This window comes from Drosophila mauritiana, chromosome 2R, assembly GCF_004382145.1.
Source record: "Drosophila mauritiana strain mau12 chromosome 2R, ASM438214v1, whole genome shotgun sequence".
NCBI classification, from domain to species: Eukaryota; Metazoa; Arthropoda; class Insecta; order Diptera; family Drosophilidae; genus Drosophila; species Drosophila mauritiana.
The window spans coordinates 21,900,885-21,919,490 of NC_046668.1; the positions used below are offsets into that span (position 1 = coordinate 21,900,885).

General features: G+C 46.3%; 9 protein-coding genes across 17 annotated transcripts in view; 1 reads left to right on the forward strand and 8 right to left on the reverse strand.

Moving 5' to 3' along the window:
• LOC117138635 overlaps window positions 1–1,281 on the forward strand; it is a 33,538-nt gene extending 32,257 nt beyond the window's left edge. For all 3 annotated transcript variants that reach the window (XM_033300848.1, XM_033300849.1, XM_033300847.1), the window contains exons 4-5: window positions 12–258; window positions 321–1,281. In XM_033300848.1, coding sequence (XP_033156739.1) covers window positions 12–258; window positions 321–1,137 — 1,064 coding nt within the window. In that variant the 3' untranslated portion in view covers window positions 1,138–1,281. The remainder of the gene's footprint in view (window positions 1–11; window positions 259–320) is intronic.
• Window positions 1,282–1,995: 714 nt separating this feature from the next.
• Window positions 1,996–2,724, reverse strand: LOC117138640. 3 transcript variants are annotated; one of them, XM_033300854.1, is made up of 4 exons: window positions 2,633–2,724; window positions 2,451–2,570; window positions 2,328–2,391; window positions 1,996–2,269 (listed from the first exon to the last, which is right to left on the reverse strand). In XM_033300854.1, the coding sequence occupies exons 1-4, from the start codon at window positions 2,650–2,652 to the stop codon at window positions 2,123–2,125; spliced, it is 351 nt and encodes a 116-aa protein (XP_033156745.1). In that variant the 5' UTR covers window positions 2,653–2,724; the 3' UTR covers window positions 1,996–2,122. The 3 variants fall into 3 exon arrangements, with proteins under 3 accessions (XP_033156745.1, XP_033156746.1, XP_033156744.1); XM_033300855.1 differs by having other exon boundaries at window positions 2,451–2,546; window positions 2,633–2,722; XM_033300853.1 differs by having other exon boundaries at window positions 1,997–2,269; window positions 2,451–2,579; window positions 2,633–2,723.
• Window positions 2,636–3,362, reverse strand: LOC117138639. Its single transcript, XM_033300852.1, has 4 exons — window positions 3,201–3,362; window positions 3,037–3,147; window positions 2,914–2,980; window positions 2,636–2,855 (listed from the first exon to the last, which is right to left on the reverse strand). The coding sequence occupies exons 1-4, from the start codon at window positions 3,281–3,283 to the stop codon at window positions 2,658–2,660; spliced, it is 459 nt and encodes a 152-aa protein (XP_033156743.1). The 5' UTR covers window positions 3,284–3,362; the 3' UTR covers window positions 2,636–2,657.
• A 147-nt stretch (window positions 3,363–3,509) lies between these two features.
• Window positions 3,510–3,786, reverse strand: LOC117136731 (immune-induced peptide 18). The gene has a single exon (XM_033297762.1). It carries the CDS (start codon window positions 3,764–3,766, stop codon window positions 3,557–3,559), a length of 210 nt encoding a protein of 69 aa, XP_033153653.1. The 5' UTR covers window positions 3,767–3,786; the 3' UTR covers window positions 3,510–3,556.
• A 68-nt stretch (window positions 3,787–3,854) lies between these two features.
• Window positions 3,855–4,382, reverse strand: LOC117136730. The gene is made up of 3 exons (XM_033297761.1): window positions 4,273–4,382; window positions 4,150–4,219; window positions 3,855–4,081 (listed from the first exon to the last, which is right to left on the reverse strand). The coding sequence occupies exons 1-3, from the start codon at window positions 4,329–4,331 to the stop codon at window positions 3,875–3,877; spliced, it is 336 nt and encodes a 111-aa protein (XP_033153652.1). The 5' UTR covers window positions 4,332–4,382; the 3' UTR covers window positions 3,855–3,874.
• Window positions 4,383–4,604: 222 nt separating this feature from the next.
• On the reverse strand, window positions 4,605–5,077 carry LOC117137626. Its single transcript, XM_033299156.1, has 3 exons — window positions 4,979–5,077; window positions 4,864–4,930; window positions 4,605–4,803 (listed from the first exon to the last, which is right to left on the reverse strand). The coding sequence occupies exons 1-3, from the start codon at window positions 5,038–5,040 to the stop codon at window positions 4,612–4,614; spliced, it is 321 nt and encodes a 106-aa protein (XP_033155047.1). The 5' UTR covers window positions 5,041–5,077; the 3' UTR covers window positions 4,605–4,611.
• A 296-nt stretch (window positions 5,078–5,373) lies between these two features.
• Window positions 5,374–18,606, reverse strand: LOC117137122 (aquaporin). Of its 2 annotated transcripts, none has more exons than XM_033298418.1 (3): window positions 18,236–18,606; window positions 6,111–6,669; window positions 5,374–5,708 (listed from the first exon to the last, which is right to left on the reverse strand). In XM_033298418.1, the coding sequence occupies exons 1-3, from the start codon at window positions 18,325–18,327 to the stop codon at window positions 5,487–5,489; spliced, it is 873 nt and encodes a 290-aa protein (XP_033154309.1). In that variant the 5' UTR covers window positions 18,328–18,606; the 3' UTR covers window positions 5,374–5,486. The 2 variants fall into 2 exon arrangements, with proteins under 2 accessions (XP_033154309.1, XP_033154310.1); XM_033298419.1 differs by lacking the exon at window positions 18,236–18,606 and adding an exon at window positions 6,814–6,888.
• On the reverse strand, window positions 7,356–8,425 carry LOC117137123 (aquaporin AQPcic). Its single transcript, XM_033298421.1, has 2 exons — window positions 7,770–8,425; window positions 7,356–7,706 (listed from the first exon to the last, which is right to left on the reverse strand). The coding sequence occupies exons 1-2, from the start codon at window positions 8,361–8,363 to the stop codon at window positions 7,488–7,490; spliced, it is 813 nt and encodes a 270-aa protein (XP_033154312.1). The 5' UTR covers window positions 8,364–8,425; the 3' UTR covers window positions 7,356–7,487.
• Window positions 9,322–16,369, reverse strand: LOC117137121 (aquaporin AQPcic). Of its 4 annotated transcripts, none has more exons than XM_033298417.1 (3): window positions 16,315–16,369; window positions 9,857–10,406; window positions 9,322–9,782 (listed from the first exon to the last, which is right to left on the reverse strand). In XM_033298417.1, exons 2-3 carry the CDS (start codon window positions 10,385–10,387, stop codon window positions 9,564–9,566), a joined length of 750 nt encoding a protein of 249 aa, XP_033154308.1. In that variant the 5' UTR covers window positions 10,388–10,406; window positions 16,315–16,369; the 3' UTR covers window positions 9,322–9,563. The 4 variants fall into 4 exon arrangements, with proteins under 4 accessions (XP_033154308.1, XP_033154307.1, XP_033154306.1 ...); XM_033298416.1 differs by lacking the exon at window positions 16,315–16,369 and adding an exon at window positions 11,136–11,167; XM_033298415.1 differs by lacking the exon at window positions 16,315–16,369 and adding an exon at window positions 10,650–11,008.

Genomic DNA, 18,606 nt, shown 5'->3' on the forward strand with positions numbered 1-18,606 from the left:
TCATCCTTTAGCATGCACTCGCAACGAGATCCTGGACTACAACAATCGCCTGGCCAGGTTTGGAGCAGAGGTGGCCGATCGCAAGAAGCCATCTCCCTTCACCTTCGAGGTGTGGGATTTCATGCAGGAGGCGAAGAAGGCTTGCAAATCGGAGGCCCTGGATGGCATTGACTACTCCAAGATTCCCCTGGCCTTGGAGGAGGGTTTTGAGTATCGCGAGGACTACAAATTCAACCCCGAAGACCACGACATGGATGAGTAAGTTGATCGCGATGTGGTAGTCTGAACAGATCTTTATTGAGCATTCTCTATTTGAGCAGCAGCCGCACACCGCCCCAGGAACTGTGCGATGTGGACATCAAGGAGGAGGAGAACAACGAGACCTTCAACGAGACCTTCAACCATCACCACCTCAACCAGAGCGACATCCATGGCACCGGCGAGCGCCTCAGTGTGTCGCCCAATCACAGCATCAATCGCAACGGGATCCACGAGGCCGAGAGTCCCGCCAACATGTCCGCAGCTAATGTCCTGGACTCGAGCGGTGCCTATATGGCCGGAGGAGGTGACATGTCCGGCTTCCAGGCCAACTTCAACATGAACAACATATCCGCCACGCTGGAGGCCCTGAATGCCCTCCGTTCTGGCCAATTTCCCAGTGCAGCAGCAGCGGCAGCGGCCGCCATTCACCAGCACCAGGCACAGGCCCAGGTAGCCATGCATCACCAGCAGAATAACAACAACAACAACGAGGACGACGAGGACAGCATGAAGCCGCAGTCTAAGAGACAGCGCACCAGCAGTGGTAGTATGCTGGGCAGCGAGGACCAGCCATCAGTCCTGGCCCCTTCAGTGCCAGCATCCTCGGACTGTCAGGCCCTGGAGCGGTCCGGCAGCAGCAATGGATTGACCATGCCGGGAACGGCAGTCAGCACCAATGCCAACAGCAGCAGCAGCAACAACTTTGAGCTGCGCATGTTCATGGAGATGCAGAGCAAGGAGCACATGATGCGCATGAAGATCCTGGAGGTGCAGTTGCAGGCGGCCAAGCACAGTCGCGACCTGGTGGAGATCAACAAGACACTGGCGCTGCAGAAGCTGCAGTTGGAGCTGGCCAGCAAGCGACTGCCCAGTTAGGAGGCAGTGCAGCAGCAAAAGGAGCAGCAGCAGCAGCAGCCCATCGCCGTTTCATGTTACATTAGTTTATAGAAATAAAGCCTGTCACCTCGGTCACGTTCGCAGGCAGAGAGCGTGACTGGGAATCGACTAGAGTTAGCCCTAGAGTTAGTCTTAAGTTGAAAGCAGGATCCACAGCTACACATCCAGACCCGACACACAGAGAGACATTCCTGGCATTGTTGATCAGTATTTGAAAGCTAGAAGCGAACCCCGACACACAGAACCGAACCCAAGAACCCCAGGGAGGACCAGGAGGCGCTCGGAAGTATGCCATAATCTTATGATGATGATGATGATGAATCGCCTACCTCACAAGCACACACACACACGCACACAAGATGCACACACTCAGCTAGCAGACACACACAGACACACTCTCTTCTGGCCTAACCAGCACTTGACCAAGTCAAGTCAAGTTTAGTTAGTTTCTAGTTTTAGTTCGTATGGGAATCACTCTCTCCAAGTTGCTCAACTACCACAAATGTATTGTACTTACGTTCTTGACTTCTGCTACCACAACTAACGATTTGAACGAACATGAAATGCACACATGAATATTTTTCATAGTCCTAAGAGAGGAACCTTATATATGTCAATGCATCATACAATCGGCAGTTGTCTCTGATTTTGATTCTTACTTGAACTTGTATTTATTTGTATCTTTGTATAGACTATGTTGATATATATACGATCCTATATATGTTTGTTTCAATGCCATATTACATGAAAGTTCTTTTTAATTCATATTTTCCGTTTGCGCTGCAAAACAAATTGTTACCATATATGATATATATGTATGTACCCTACGTATAAGCAGGCTTGAAGAAGGCCGCGAACTCGGCTTCAGTTGTCGTAGAAGGCTTCTTTGTAAAGCGTGTAAATGAGAGATACAAATTATTTTAAATAAAATTCAAAACAAAACAAATGCTTCTGCTACACTTTATTAATTTTGTTCATGGTTCATCTGCGAGCCTTCGGTCTTGGATTTTTCCAACGATTGTATCTGCTTGTCCACCTTGATGATCTTCGTTGTGACTTCGTTCTTCTGGCTGAGAATCTTTTCTCGCAGCGACTTCAGCTGTTCCCGTTGCTGGTTAAATTTGCAAATTAATTGAAATAGATTACTTTCGTTTTTGGAGACAACAAACCAGCTTAAGGAAATGTATGTTCTCCTCCGCCCTGGCTTTCTCGAACAAATGCTTGGATATGTTCCTGGATACAGAGATGCATCTAATAATCGAAGCCATAAGTGCTCAGCACCCGGAACTTACTTGTTGGATTGCGAAAACTGACACATCCTGGGTCGCAACAGTTGGAAAAGCTTTTCGACCACCTTCAGCATTGTATCCTTACGGAGCGCGCCAAAACTTGTTGAGATAATTTGGAATTTACTAGAGTAACTGATGAGGTGTTTCAAGGTAGAATATTGACAAACTTAAAAGTTATAGCCTACCGTTTGTTGATACATTTCATTCAGGTCATTTTTCGAGACTCTTTTTGAATTGCTCCAACAAATCCTTCAGAGCTTTCAACTCCTTAAGGAGATTCTCCTTCTGTTTCCTTGATTTGTGGCTAGTTTTGGACTCCAAAAGCTTGATCTCCTCTTTCAATTTCACTATATCATTGGCGATTTCTTTAACCCGGTTCTTTTTTATCTTCATAAATTGCTCTGAGGCCTATGGAATACCCTATTCTGCATGGTCATTCACAACATTAAATAGTTTCGATACATACAAGCTTGAGAACATAGTTAAGTTCCTCGCCTCTGCCCTTCTCGGAAAATTTGTCGGTGAATTGACGTCTGTCATATGTAAAGAAAATTGGTTTTACGGGTCATTTGAATAATAAATTACTTACTTGACAGGAAAGTTGTTTAAAATATTATTCAACCTCGGGTGGAAAATGCTTCTACCTTGGCAAAAGTTTCTATGCCTTGGTAAATTTCTGTGCAACTCATTGGAAGGCCAACTAATTTAGGAGATTATCAAATATAGTAGGGATAAATTGCCAGAACTACATACCAAACACTTTCTCGACAGAGCACCTGAGGTGGAAATAGCCTGTTGCATGATGTCGAGCCTAAGATTCGTGCAACAGGAAACATGGTTTCTTAAGTTTAGGATAGAACGAAATCGGTGTGGCAGAAATACATTTTAACAGTCTGAAAGTACAATGTGAATATTTGACGTATGGTCAAAAGCAACTACTTCGATATGAAATTTAAAATTTGCAATCAATTTTGAAATAATTATTACGCGTTTTATAAATAGAGTGCTGATGTGTGTCAAGGCCACTTCATAAGTGAGAAGTAAGATAAGGAAACTGGGCAATTAATTTAGTTTAGGCGTTTCAAAGCTTTATTGTTTCATTCTTTACGTTAGGCGTACATAGTCTTCGATGGTTTCCCAACCGGAGCGTCGTAGTACAGTGGTCGTTGCTGTGGACTTGGAGCCCTGAACGGATTGCCGGACCCTGGTACAGATGGTCCAGCTGGTCCAGTGTGGCGAGATGGGGAGGCGGCGCCGGGAGCAGCTAGGAAACCCAGGAGGCCCAAAAGGAGCAGGCAGCACAATGCGATCAGCTTCATGGTTGGCAATCTCAAGTGAATCTGAATGCCGACCTCCGGCAATTGCTTGTTTTTATACGCTGCGCATACGAGTGCCCCTGGGATTGGGAAGCACCCGGGGGGATTTTGCTATTCGCTGAAATCACCGACTTTGGGTGATTTCTTATCAGCTGGGGGGCGTCGATCCGCCTTTCTCTCCTTGCTTCCGCGATCGGAATTCACCTTCACATCGAACTCCATGCCTCGGATGCAGCGGGTCAGGTCGGTTAGATTGGCCTCGACTCGCTTTTGCTTGAGTGTCAGCTCATGGGATCGCAGATCCAAGACTCCGCGTTCCTGACGATGGGATTCGATTAGATGGCGCTCGATTTGTGTATCATCTATCATGTAAGGTAAGAACTTACTGTTTGCAGATCCTCCAGCTTTAGCTGTTTTTCTATGCGACTCTGATCGGGCAGGACAACCAGGTAACTTCTACATATCAAAATGTTATGATTGAATCTGAATAATCACAGAATGCAACCTACCTGATGGTGCAGCCTCTGAAATGGCTGAGAATAGATCGAATTATCGGGTTAATGTTCATGCTTACGAAAATGAAACCAGCTAATTTTGATTATCTCTAAATGTTTGAAAGTATTTGCAAAGTGTTTACGAAACTTCAAACTGACATTCTGCTGATATGGAACTGAAATATATTATATGCATATATTTTATAATTATATCATTTTTCGCTATGCCAAAAACTATGCTACGCATTCTTGCCGTCCCATAGGTGGCGCGTTGGTTACGCATGTCAAATGCCTGTAAAATTACCATCGCCCATGCCAGTACAAAACAGTTTTTGCAAACATTTAGTTTTATGTTTATTTATTCATTCTTATGTTTCGGAGGGCTTGTTTCAACTCTTTGAGCACTAATATAAGTTTACCCTTCGCAGTCTTCGCCTCGGATGACTTACTTTTCTCAAGGGCTTTGATTTGCATTTCAAGGGACTCGATTTGTGCGGTCAGTTCCATGATCCTTGCCTCTTTTCCCTTGTTCCCCTGCAAATGTTTCTTGGAGGAAAACGTTCTTTATGAGCCATTGAAATGATAACTATCCTAGGAGATACTCACAACATGATACGTGTCGATACCGCCACCGCCTCCTTTGTCAAAAAGATCGCTGAACGGTCGTCTCTTGCTGTAAAAATGGTGGATATAAGGGAACTCACATTGCGGACGCACTTACCATAGAAACATGGTATCTCTTGTCTTTAAAAAAGTAAGAATCTTATAAGCCCCCCGAAACATACTTTAAGCTCTGCGTAAAATTTGTGTACTTATGCTATTTTCCTTAGTAAGTTTCTCCACGCCAACTTGGTGATGCAAATACATTCAAAATGTTTTGCGAATATATTTGTTAAATATTTCCAACATTTCCTGTATTTTCGCAGGGTTGAGTTGAAAGACTTTAGATTCTGTGACAATAAACATAAGCTCGCCGTTTTTGGCTACCGTGTGGTTTATTTGATCAAGTGTATGAGCAATTAAATATTAACGATAAGCAGTTCGCCGTGGCGTAAAAATAATCTGGCTCAGATAAGCATAGCATTTACATTAGATTAAATATATAATCGTGAGGCGTAGGAATTCATTTAAGGTATTTATTTGCACGCTGGGCAACTTAAAACTATCCGCTCTCAACTCACACGAACACGAACTTAAACGATAACTTGTCTTATGTGTAGTAAATCCATCTAGGCGAGCTCCGCCTCCGAGGTCCTCTTGGTTGACATCGTGGTCTCGTCCACCTCCGATTCCTCCAGCTCCCGCCGGAAGGCGTGCTTGTAGATCACCGAGGTGACCAGGGCAGCCGCCATGGGACCCACCCAGTAGATCCAGTGGTCATCCCAGTACCCGTTCCAGATGGCCGGAGCGAAGGATCGGACTGGATTCATACTAGCCCCAGTCAGTTGTCCCTGTTGGGTGGTGATTTACAAAAAGTTAAAAAGTTGAAAAAACCCACATGAAATTTGTGTTCTGATAAGATGGAAATATATTGTACTACCACCAATCTACTCAAAATGTATGTTACTTATTGATTTAATTTCATGCGATGGCCAAAATGTCTATATTAAAACTTATTATATGCCATTTAAAGAAAGGTTATCATCGATACCGAGAAAGTCAAGTGCATTTGCCTGATAAATAGAAAACAGATAGTGATTGGAAATTTAGCATAGCGGATCGTCAATTTGATATTTCTTAAGAGCAGACAGTATTATCTGTATCGATATTACTCGGACAAACGGACATTAAGGTGGATTACAAAATAAGATATATCTAATCCTTATCTGAAAGCCAAACAATAATCAACTTACCGCTGTGAGCGACAGGCATGCGATGGCCAGACCAAATCGCACTGGCAGCGAGTCCTGCTTGGTGGCATTGCGGGGATCCCAGACGCCGCAGCAGATGGAGATGAGGACGCAGGTGATCAGGAACTCCACGGCCAGGCCCTGCCAAGGGGTCAGGGTGCTGTTCAGCGAGGTGAGGCAGACGCCATTGGGGTTCTCAGTGCTGTAGATGGCGCTCTCCGGGAGCACCGCCTTCAGCAGGCCGTAGCCAATGAAGGCGCCCACCACCTGGGCCACAAAGTAGGCCAGAGCCATCGGCAGGGAGATCATGTTGTAGACGTAGGTGGCCAGGGTGACGGCGGGGTTCAGGTGGGCGCCACACACGCACCCGAAGCACTGGATGCAGATTAGCACCACGAACCCGAAGTTCAGGGCGCTCTGGAAGTTCGAGTTGGTGAACACGGAGTTCTGGACACAGCCCATGCATCCGAGCAACATCAGCATGGCGGTGGCTATCATCTCGGCAAGAACTGTTGTGATGCTGTCCAGCTGGCGGCGCTGCAGCAGCCAGCAGTTGGATTGGCTGCGGAATAGAGAGGAATATTCCATTTTAGTATTCTTGTGAATTTCCGCAGCTTTCAATGTGTTTCAATGTTTTTGAGTCACTATCATTCAGTTCGAAGAGATTTTATAAATTGATTTTAAGACTTGGAACTTGGTGGATCACCTTGCGCTTGTAGCCATGATTTACGTGCGTCGAGACGAGCAATTGACTTTAACGGAGACGTGGTCCGACGTGGACTGCACTCCAGACCAAGTACTCAATGGTGCGAATCGCATACTCTATCGCCGGCTCTTAATCGCCGGCAATCTCGTCTAATCGCCTTAGGTGGGTTATCAGCCAGCGGTCCTATATACTCGTATCTAGCCAACTATTGCCGAACATTCGCGTTGGTGTGCTCCATTCACTCGAGTGCGTATGTCCACTTTATGACGTTTTAAGGCAATTCAAAATGTGACAAGGCACTGAGTTATTGTCCCACTAGACAGTGGCTATAAGCCATCTAATCAATATGATTTAAGCCAGCTGTTGTAATGGTTGAATCGCAGAACAGTGGACTCGCTATCAAGCTGAGCAATTCTGAAGGGTTACTTATCAATGGCCATTGATAATGGTTTTCAAAGTCCTATGGACCTATTGATATATATGACAAACTCGACACACTTTCCAGCGAATACGAGCCCCCAAAAATATGACCAATATCGCCTCTCATCCCAATTTTATGCTATGGAAATAATACAAGTGGTGCTTAATTACTTAATCGACCTAAATATTTTGTGGCTCTATTATTACAACATATTCGTATATATATAGTTTATTCGTTAAGATTCGATTCACACCTATTGCACTATAACCTCTCCGATCATTCGTATCTTGGCATCGGAAGTTCTCAGATCGATCTCCTCGTCGCCCTTGAAGGCCATGCGATAGATCAGCGAGGTCACAGCTCCTGCCACCAAGGGACCCACCCAGTAGATCCAGTGGTGTGCCCAGGAGTCGTTCCAAACAGCTGGACCCAGGGACCTGGTCGGATTCATGCTGGCTCCCGTGAAGAGACCCTAAAAGCAACAGACTCCCCATTAAGTAACACTTCGGATCTTGAAACGCACCGAAATACCAACCGCTGTGAGGATCAGACAGGAGACGGTGAGGCCGAATCTCACGGGCACAGAGTCCTTCAGCTTGGCATTCCGTGGATCCCACACCGAACAGGCCACCATGACCAGGCAGCAGGTAATGAGGAACTCGATGAAGACCCCCTGAAGTACGCTGATTCCGGGGGCCAGAACTGTCACACAAACACCCGCCGGGTTGTCCACTCCCTTGATGGAGTTCCCGGGCAGAACAGCCACCAGGAGACCATAGCCTATCAGGGCTCCGGCAGCCTGGGCCACGAAGTAAGCGATGGCCCGGATCCAACCGATGGCGCCGTACAGCCAGGCAGCCAGGGTGATGGCCGGATTCAAGTGGGCACCGGAAACGGAGCCGAAGCACTGGATGGCGATGAGGATGGCCAGGCCGAAGGTGAGGCCACTGCGGAAGTGCGAGTTCTGGAACAGGGGCGTTTCCACACAGCCCATGCAGGCTATGAAAACGAAGACGGCAGTCGCCACCAGTTCACCGAAGAAGCAGGCTATCGCACTCCTGTGGTGTCCTTCCAGGCGCCACCTGGCGTTCGGATTGGACTCCTGCGATTTTTGCTTCTGTTGCGACATGCTGACGGAACTCTACTGCCGCAACGCTGGGCGGCTGCCCAAGTGACCCAACGCGCCAGCAAATTTACGGCAATCAATCAAAATCCATTATAAAACCTTAATGCTAATTATCGAGCGCAGATTTGGGAGCAGCCCCCGCCCACCCATTCAGGATGGATCAATCCATCAAGGCGATTTTCGGGGCTTTGCTCAGCCGTAATTATCGGCCTGATAAGCGCCACTGCCATTTCGCCCGATTTGTGCTCAATCTTATCTCATTAAGATCTTTATCGAACGGCGAACGGGGCTCCGCGCCCTGGCCAATACGCGTAGTTCTTGTGCCAGCCAGTGTCTAAATAAACCAATAAACCTGGCCTATGGTGTTCGAAAGCTACTCGAAGGAATCACCCCATGATTTTCGGAAATTCCAGAAGAGTGGTGCAAGTCCAGCATTAGCATATCACCCATAGCACTTAGTCCCCTTTAAACCACACAGAACATACATCATTTGTGCTCCGTATACGGACTTTAGACCAGAATAGAGTACGTAACGTACAATAACTGCATATTGTTGTATATTTGCTTTACTTGGCTGGTACGCGCCCCTCATTCGCGGCCTGCTGATAACGGTTTTCAGCCCCCATTTGATTGGTCGATTTGAAGGTACTAAGATATTCGAATATCTTATGACCAGATTCTCCAAAGACCGCTTAAGCTCACGGGCTTTTTTCACTTTCGATTCCTGGAAAAAGCTTATTGGTGTTTTTAAGCCCGGAAGTAACTTAGAGTTAATCAAGGCGAATACCTCATTATTGCAGAATGAAAAGCTTTTAGATAAGGTGAGTTTTCTCAACAAGTTTTTAGATGGCCCAGAAGATCAGAACTTCAGGTATCAAAAACACAGCATTTCTCAAAAAATCGCCCAAAATTACTACCAATATCTCGTGGCGAATTTCTTAAAACCATAAAATCAATTTACTTTTTTGGTTGTTATAGATTAAAAATCTCGATGTTCTTTATTTCTGAAGGCAATTAGTGTTTTCACCAAGACGTTTATCGTTTCAAGAGCTTAGGTGTGCACTTGGTTCGCCTTTGAAACGTTCGAGCACTTTGTGAAGACACTGTTAACATTAGCGTACAACGAATGCATTATTTTAAAATTCGGCATCTTAGATATTAACTAAATTAGTTAGGGCTTTTCCTACAGCAATGTCTTTGGCTCTACGACAGCTGGACGTCCTCGAGTTGCCGCAGCTTCTCGTTGGAGGTGATCTCCGCCTCCACCACCTCGCGGCGGAAGACGACCTTGTAGGCGTAGGCGGTGATGGCGGACGAGCTCAGCGGGGCCAGCCAGTAGATCCAGTTGCTCTCGAAGTACTTGTTCCACAGGGCGGGGGCGAACGACCTGGCCGGGTTCATGCTGGCGCCGGTGAAGGGACCCTAAAACCAAGGGGAACGAGGTTACTAATCCATTCGAGACAGTTAAGGATTAGCCAAACGTTGGCCTAACTTACGGCAGCGCAGGCGAGGCAGGCGATGGCCAGGCCAAATCGAATGCCCACGGAGTCATGGAACTTGGAGTTGCGCGGATCCCAGACGCCGCAGCAGACGATGACCAGGATGGAGGTGATGACGAACTCGATGCCGAAGGCCTGGCCGGTGGACACGCTGTCGTGCGGCAAGGTCACACAGAGTCCGGCGCCCACATTGAGTGTGGACGAGGGGAGCAGGACCATGAGCAGGCCATAGCCGATGAAGGCGCCCAGCATCTGGGCGGCGAAGTAGGCAAAGGCCATGCGCAGGGTGACCATCTCGTAGATGTAGGCGGCCACGGTCACGGCGGGATTCAGATGGGCGCCGGAGACGCAGCCGAAGCACTGGATGGCGACGAGGACGGCAAAGCCGAAGTTCAGCACAATCTGCAGATGGCTGTTGGGGAAGAGGTCCGTCTTCACGCAGCCCATGCAGCCCAGGAAGACCAGGATGCCGGTGCCGATGAGCTCGCCGAGGAAGGCGGAGATTTTGTCCAGCGTCGATCCCTTCATTTTGAAGACCTTACAGCAACTGAAATGGCCAGAGAAGCGCTTGAATAATGCCACTCTTAACAGCGAGCTACCCTCTCTGTCGCACGGCGTCGCCCATCTCTTTCTCGACTCTAAGTAGGCCTGCTTAGGAACTTCATCAATCATATCCTATCTAAGACCATCCTATCGATTCGCAAAGCCCTCCGCGATTCGCACCTAATCCCCGCTACTCCTACACAATCTCAACTATCGTGCAACTTTGTAGTTTGCCCAGGTTCAAGACCTTTGCAACTGCTGCTCTCCTGCTGCTTCCTGGACGAGTTCTAGCTGGTTTTCCACCCCTTGCCGATCCATCCCCTGCTGCTCGAGGTTCATTGACTTGGCATCGATTTTCCAAACTCCCTTTTGGGAAGCACAACTTATGCTGCTGATCCGACGAACGATGCCTGCTGCGCGAAGGCCACAGTGCGAATGACATCGATGGTTGGACTGACATGAAGTAGCCGTGTACTAAATTTAGTAGACTTGTGATTGCCGTTCGGCTGTCAATTGGGTTTATAGATAAATGGCCCAAAAATGCGAATCAAATCACGGCATGGCCATAAAACAATAACCAATCTTTGTCACTCTTATCGGCTGAGGGCCACTCGAGTCAATTGGCGTTCACTACGTTGCGAATTAATCCGTTTATTGTGATTGGTAAATCCCTCTTTCTGGTAGCCAGTCCACTTTTTTTGACTTTCTTTGGTTTTGAGGGCCAGATATTTACCGAATCTCGTGGCTCATTTTGACACTTGTCCAATTCTTCGAGATCGCACTATATAATCAATCTTTTCCGGAGCTTGTGAAAATTCACGAAGCGGCAGCGCGACTGTTAATGTCAATCTGAGGCGGTGGAGTAGCCATAGGCAAATATTTATATCTGTGTCTATATAATATTGCGTAAATCAAAAGCCCATTTTTAGCCCCAGTGAGAGAGCACCAACACACACAGATACACACACACACACACACATATGCCGAGAAGGCGACCACAAACACACACACACGAAGGCGTGGAAATTAGCGAATCCTACTGGTGAGCATAAAAAAGTCAAGTGTCCAGAATTTATGAGCATCTTAAACGCTCGTTCGCTGCTCTCGCTCGCTTTTGCGATTATCTCTGGAGCGATGCTCCTTCTCGCTCCCACTCTCTACCAGTCACCTGGCTTAAATCATTATAAAATGGGAGAAACAATACGGATGATGTTCCATGGAAACAAGGGCAGATATTAACACTTGGTGTCCGACTGACATACTGGTTTTGCTCTATCGAATTCATCCGGCTTCTGTTTACTCAGAGCATTTAATGATAATTATAATATTAGAGGTGGTCCTTATATTATTTTCAAGTAAATTATCATTTTCATTTAACTAGTTTCGAACTATATGTTTGCCATGGGAAAGGAAAATCTGCTTAGCAATGATTGCTAGAATTAGCAGTAAATATAGTTCCTAAAATACGACATTTGGATTGCATGTCATTCAGACTTAGCACTAAACTATAATTGATGCCGAAAATCCCCATGATTATTTTCAGTGTAGTTGGGCGGTGGGCGGTGGGCGGAACACTGTTATGCTGTGCAAGTGCGTGACGCGCTGGCAATTGAAAATTGAAGCTGGCCACTGCGTATTGATAACAGCAGAGTGGCCCACTATCAATTACCACCGTCGCTTCGATTACTATCAATTGCAATTGCTGCAATTGAGGATGCGTTGCGTGAATCGGGGTACCACGCAATGTGGCAAACAAATCACGGCAAATCTCGGCACGCCTGTCGATCAAATTGCACGCAATTTGCGTAGTTATGTGTCTCAATAACAATTGGAGCGGCAGTCGGCAATAAGTAATAACAATTTAAAGCAAATATTTTCAAAGCCCTGCTGTTGCACACACACAGTACACAGTGATCTCAGGTGATCTATCTATTCAGAACCTTTGACCCTCACTGACCACGCCTAATGTTTTCTATCGCTTTCTGGCCATAACACACATCGGCATTTCCACAGAAAACAGTGGAGAAAATAGCCCTGCTGCGGCATTTGTGTTTTGGCCCTTGGCCAACAGCAAATGTTTGTTTGGCCAACTCATTGACAGTTGGTCAAAAGAGAGCGACACGTTTTGGCAAGAGACAAAGAGATTAAAGGCAAGGCAGTAAACACGCGATGGATCAAAAGTTTAAAAATAAATCACACCATCCGATCGGCAGCGCAATAATAGTAATAATTTAATTACCACCTGCGCCTTTATCACATTCTCCATGCCCAGAAGGATCACGTATCATTCATGGGATCGCTGCATGGGCCACGATTTCCAATGGCCCGAGGGCCTAATTGACGACAAACCCCGTTTGGGATGATGGGTCTTAATTATTATAATCCATTCTCAGCGTTTGTCTAAGTGATGGGACGTGACTGGGCGGTTCTACGTTCGTATTTTGGGGAGTGCTAATCGCTGATGTTGGCGGAAGTGGGGTCTGTTAATTAACAGAGCGGTGCGATAAGAACGGGGACTCCTCGGAGCTTCTCAAAAGCTCAGCTGCGAGGATGTGCAGCTTTAACGGAGCTTCGATCGTTAGCTTTCGGCGCTGGAAGCTTCTGGAGGAGCTTCCTTATCACGCGGCGTTATTATTAGCTAATTATGACTAAGTTGGTAATGGAGTGATAAGCCTTTGGCCAGAAGCTCGTCGTAAAAAACTTGTTAGCCTGAAGAACAGCTAATCAATCCGTGCTGATAAGCCCCACCCGCTGTTTGCTGATGGCTGGGGCTGCTTAAGAAGTGATTTTCGCTAGTGGCCCTAAAATGTTGGCCATAAACCACACGCCGCAACCACTGTCACTCACACTGATAACAGATATCGAGCTGAGTGAGGGCGATGTTGTATTGGGATTGGCGGTGTCTGGCGGCGCAATATCACAGGCTTAATTTGGCCATAATTGGGCCAACTCAAATCGGATTTACTCGTCAGACTTTTGACATCGCCCCGCATTTACGGCTCTTCCAAAGTGCGATAGTGATCGGGTGCCGACTTATTGAAGTGCAACAACAACGTATGCCCCTTTATGGCATTCCAATTGCCAGCTGGATCGTAATTGAAGCTCATTATGGTGCCACAGGCGGAAGCCTTAGTGCCCATTGATCTAGATCCATAGCAGCCTCTTCCTAGCCCCAAGGTTCTGCTCTTATCTGTGCGGCTTATCAGGGCAATGGAAACTGCTGACGCTCGGGTTGCGCAACAGGTTGTTGGCATCGCCACCTCGCAGTGCTGGCCCCTTTTATTTACGGCTGTAAATACGGGGGGCAATTAAGACGTGGTCAAAAATGCGCCGAGATCCACGCACACGGCTCGGAAAAGTCAGGTGCCCTGGCAGCTGAAGGCCCCTGATTTTGTGGCTAAAACGGCGGGGCTCCGTCTTATCAGCTGGCCACGAGGTTGGGCCACTCGAAAGGGGATTGCTCACACTATGATTTGTGAATGGCTTTGTAGTGACTAGAAAGACAAATGGCTAATTACTGGCAAATAACTCTTATTCTGAACTCTGATAGCACTCGGCAGTGACCTAGGCTACGATTTCCTTCTGCTCTTCCACGAAGGCTGGTCAGCAGTTAATTTATGGTCCGATGTGGCCTCTAATCATGATATTTTTTATTTTTTCCCACTTCTGCCAATACGTATGTATATGCAGTCCATTCGATAATGGCGATAAGGATGGAGTGACTCTGGACTTAGGCTGGAGCTTATGCATTATGCAACGGCCGCGTCTTAAAGTCTTGAATTGGAACTACACTCTGCTCAATGGCAGCTGGGGCCCGATTGATAACCTGATAACCCCACGGCAGAGCACCTTATCAAGTGGCAAAGCAAGCAAGTCAATCGCAGTTCCGAGTGGCTGCGGCTTGCCAAGCACAAATACGACGGCGTGGGATTGAATGACATCAACCAACTGTGAAGAATCGCCGCGTTTTGGCATAAAACTGGCCAAGTCAGGCACAATTACCATACAGGAACTGCCATATCAGACACTTGGACTGGACTGTTCCGTGTCCGACCGGTCTCTCAATCATATGATGACTTTACAACTGGGCCAAGTCTCGATTGATCCGTTTAATAGAGCCAACAATCTGGATCTGGCGATGGGGCACGCGATTCGCCACTTGATTGATTTATCAAATTTGATTAGCACAAGCTCGTGAGTTCCCCCCGAAAGATCTTAATCGAAGGCATGTGCCAACTTATATAAAATCGAAACTTCGTTTAGTTAGTCACTAATTACTTGAACAGTTTGAAAATTATTAAACTAATGGTACTAATGAGATCAGCTGTTTTATTGAACATTGTTACAAAGGAGCAATTGAAATCTGACCTCTAATGTCAAAACTTGAGATTTCTTTAAATAAACTAGCTTTCCGTTTATACCCCCTTTATGAGAGATTTCAGCTAACAACTTTATCAGACGCTGCGACCTTCAAGGCAGCCGAAAAAATGTTCATTTTGTTTGGTTTCATGTTTCGGTTTTTGGTGCGAGTGTGAGTTCAAGTTCTCGAATTGCGCAGATAAAACTTCGATTCCGAGCACACCACCATATGCCGGGTTTCCATGTAGCAGATACACTGAAATATTCCCAAGTGGCCACATAAGACATTGGTACTTAAGGTATCATAAAATGATCAATTTGGCGCGGGCACTATGCAAAATCGCCTGATCCAAGGCCAGAAATGCCGTTTCTTACTTATCAGGGCGCTTTTCAGTTTATAGAAACGAGAACCGAGAACCGAGAATCGAGTGACCCCGCCAATCGTGTTGCTATACTTATTTTTCAATGATAATTTTGATAAGACCGCCACACCAGCCGACGTCTAATTAGTATACAAAAACAACAATGGTCGGGGCAAACATATATGAATGTATATACGCATATATAGGTATATTTGTGTAGCTAAAAGCTAAAGTAGAACAGCGGGCCGACTAATGTATGCGCACACAGAGTGGAAACGTTTTCCAAAAGCCAAAACGTCCAAAAAGCGTGGCACAGTTCTTTAAAAATAAACATTCTCCGGTAGAGTCGCTGTTCAGCACCAGGCGGCAAGTGTTAAATGAATGTCACACGGAGAAGTCCTTCGCTTCCACTCGTCGAATGATGGTCATATCTATCATATCTATTGCAGCTGAACTCTAATTACTCGCTCCGATAGTTGCGCAATCGTGGGATCACTGGCAATTACCTTCGCCCCTGCAGGCTCGCCCATCACCAGGTGCAAATGCTAAATAATGCACATAATTACCAGTTAATAATGCGGCAGTCGGTAAACAACAATATTAATAAACGTATAAATGTGCAGGCAAAGTGCCCGCCCGGGTGTTTTCGATTGTTCTTCGCTTGTTTGATCACTATTCAAGTATCCAACTATTCAACTATTCAAAGCAGCCAGTGGCGGCGCTGTGGGAGTGGGAACTCTACTTTTTATGGCTAGACGGCGATAAGGCAGAAGTGGAAAGCTGAATGCTGACAGCCAAGATAACCCAGACGAAGCCAAATATTTGAATAAAATTAACATTTATCGGCCATTACACGCGTGCCAAAGCAGAACTCGCACTCAAAATCACGCACTCCACTCACTCGCATTCACTCTCCTCAAGATATGGAAATATTCCACCAACTTTCTGTTTCACTGTGTTTTTTTTTCTTTTTTTTTTCATTTACCCAGGAAGCAGTTCACGATACTCAAAAGTGCAAGCGCGCCAGTTCGAAAACGCGTTTTGCGAACAGCTTGTGCCGCCAGTCAACGCACTGCAGGCCTTTTTATATCGAAGCCACCTCTCTGCCCACCTGAGTCTTGATGAAATTTGGCGACAGCTTTGCTAATTAATTAACGCACACTCAAGCAGACCACGGAGAGCCAAACTAACCTGCGTTCCGATCGATCGTTTGTTTGCTATTGAGTGTGGAAAAGGCTTCCAGCTAAATACGCGCGATCGACTGCGAGCGGGCTGCGCAGTCGGCGTCGCAGCTGGACACCACGGCGTATGATTGCGCTAGCTGTTCGCTGCTGCTTTCCAGCACAAGCAAGCAGTGCGAAGCTTGCTGCTCAGTCGACGCGGCGTTCTTGCGCCAGTGATGTGAGCTTTTGATAGCGTTATCAAGCGACTAAGTTCACGTTAATATGCGCTTTGCTTCAAGCAGCGCAAACAGCTCGCAGCCGGCAAGCAGTGCGAAGCAGTGGGCAGTGGAGTTTGGGAACGGGTTTTTGTTGATCTCAATCAAAACATTCACATCACGCATGATTCACCGAGTTCTTTCGATAATGCCATCGAAATACTTGACATTTCACAAGATATATTATGTTAACAAAAATAGAGAATGAATCTATGAATTTAAACTTTGATTATCTCATCAAATCCATGACAGGTGCATCACTTCTGATACAACTTTGCCATTTACATTAGTTAAACAAATAAAGTCCAATATAAAACCCATACTTACGGACACAATAGTCACGCAGTCCCGAGTAAACAATTAAAAACCCACAGTTCCCATATTTGGACACATGGAAGTCATGCCAACTGTTCAATTATAAGTTAGAATAAATATGACAGTCATACCTATTTGCCTAATATTTCCGCCAATTATCAGAACACCTCAGATGCTGAGGTTGGTAGTCTACCCACAAAAACACTTCAATTGGTCTCAAGTGGCGCTCCCCGAGTGATAAGACAACCCAAAACTGATAGAAAGAGCAAGAGGAGATAGACTAAATTAAATAATTAAAAGCGTGCCATAAAATAAATCAACAGATGACAAAATCCGTGGCAAGCGAGTGATTATCAATGGGAAAACACCCATAAAACTGAAGTGGCGCGCCCTTTGTGATAAGAGCGAATCAAGAGGGAAGCGGGGATTAATGGCCCTGTTTACACTTACCTTCAAGGTTGCGGTGACTGGAAAACTTACCCGTAAGATTCCTGGCCGGATTTTCATGGCACTCACTCGAGATAGCACTGCTTATCACTCACGGCCAGCGGTACGTCACTTATCGAAAGCTTTATCGCGATTCTGATTTCCATGACGGATTCGGATTCGGATTTCCTTGTGGCCTTGACACTCAAATCACTCGCCTTATGACGCGCACCTTCGGCGACTTGCACCCAAAGATTAGCATAGACCTCTTCGCGGCGGAACACATTTGAAGTTCGATAATAAATTATGGACATAGACATAGAAACTATGTGTGCCAGCGATCGAGGTAGAAGCAATTTAGCTCGCTAGATTAATAAATAAATTCAATGAAACCGCGACGAATCAAAGTCGCGAATAGAAGCGATTGATGTTTTCGAGATGCTCATCGACCATCGTAAACTCCCGCGCATGTGACACAGTGTTCGATCCACTTCGGACTTTATATACCATATTATTATTATTATTATTATGTTGTATTGTTTACTGGTCCAGACCAGGCGCGCTGGATTTATGGACACTTCGTTTCTGTCTAGCGCAGCTCGTTAGCCGCCTCGAGAGTCACCGAAAACTGGTTAAGCGGCCTGCGAAAATGCAAAATATATAAACAAATGCGGCGGCATTTGTGTTTTCTTGTATTTGCATTTGCAGTGCGGTTCTCGATGCCGCAGCCAAAAATAAATGTTGGCTTTCTGTTTTTGCAGCCTGTTTGTTGCCTGGTTGTTGGTGGATGGTGTAAGGGGGGGACTGGGGGGACTGGGGGGAGAGGGCTGGCAACGCGTGTGCGCACGTGACGTATACGCAACGTGGCACCGAAAGTGTGTCAGAAATGGATATACGAAATAGTGTTGTAATAAATAGCAAATGATGTCGCACCTTCTGCGCGTTTGCTTGCCACTCGGTGGCTCCTCGCTGCCCATCTTTATGGGATGACCGACGACCGCGGACTGTGGCTGTTGCACTGGCATTTCCTTCCTCGATTCCTCACTTCAACTCCAATTCCTGGGGCGCTACTTTATGCGCTATTTCTCCACTTGTAAAGCACTTGGCGCGGCGTACAAACTAATTGAATTGCCCGTTTGCAATGGTAATTTTCATGAATCGCATGGGACGGGCACAACTTCACTGCGTGTCGCGAATTCGGACTCTTGACTCGCGGACGGTGTATCTGTATCTGCGGAACGGGTATTTGTATCTGTATCTGCAGCCGGTGCGACGCATGTGAGTTTCGCTTTCGAGCGCCGATC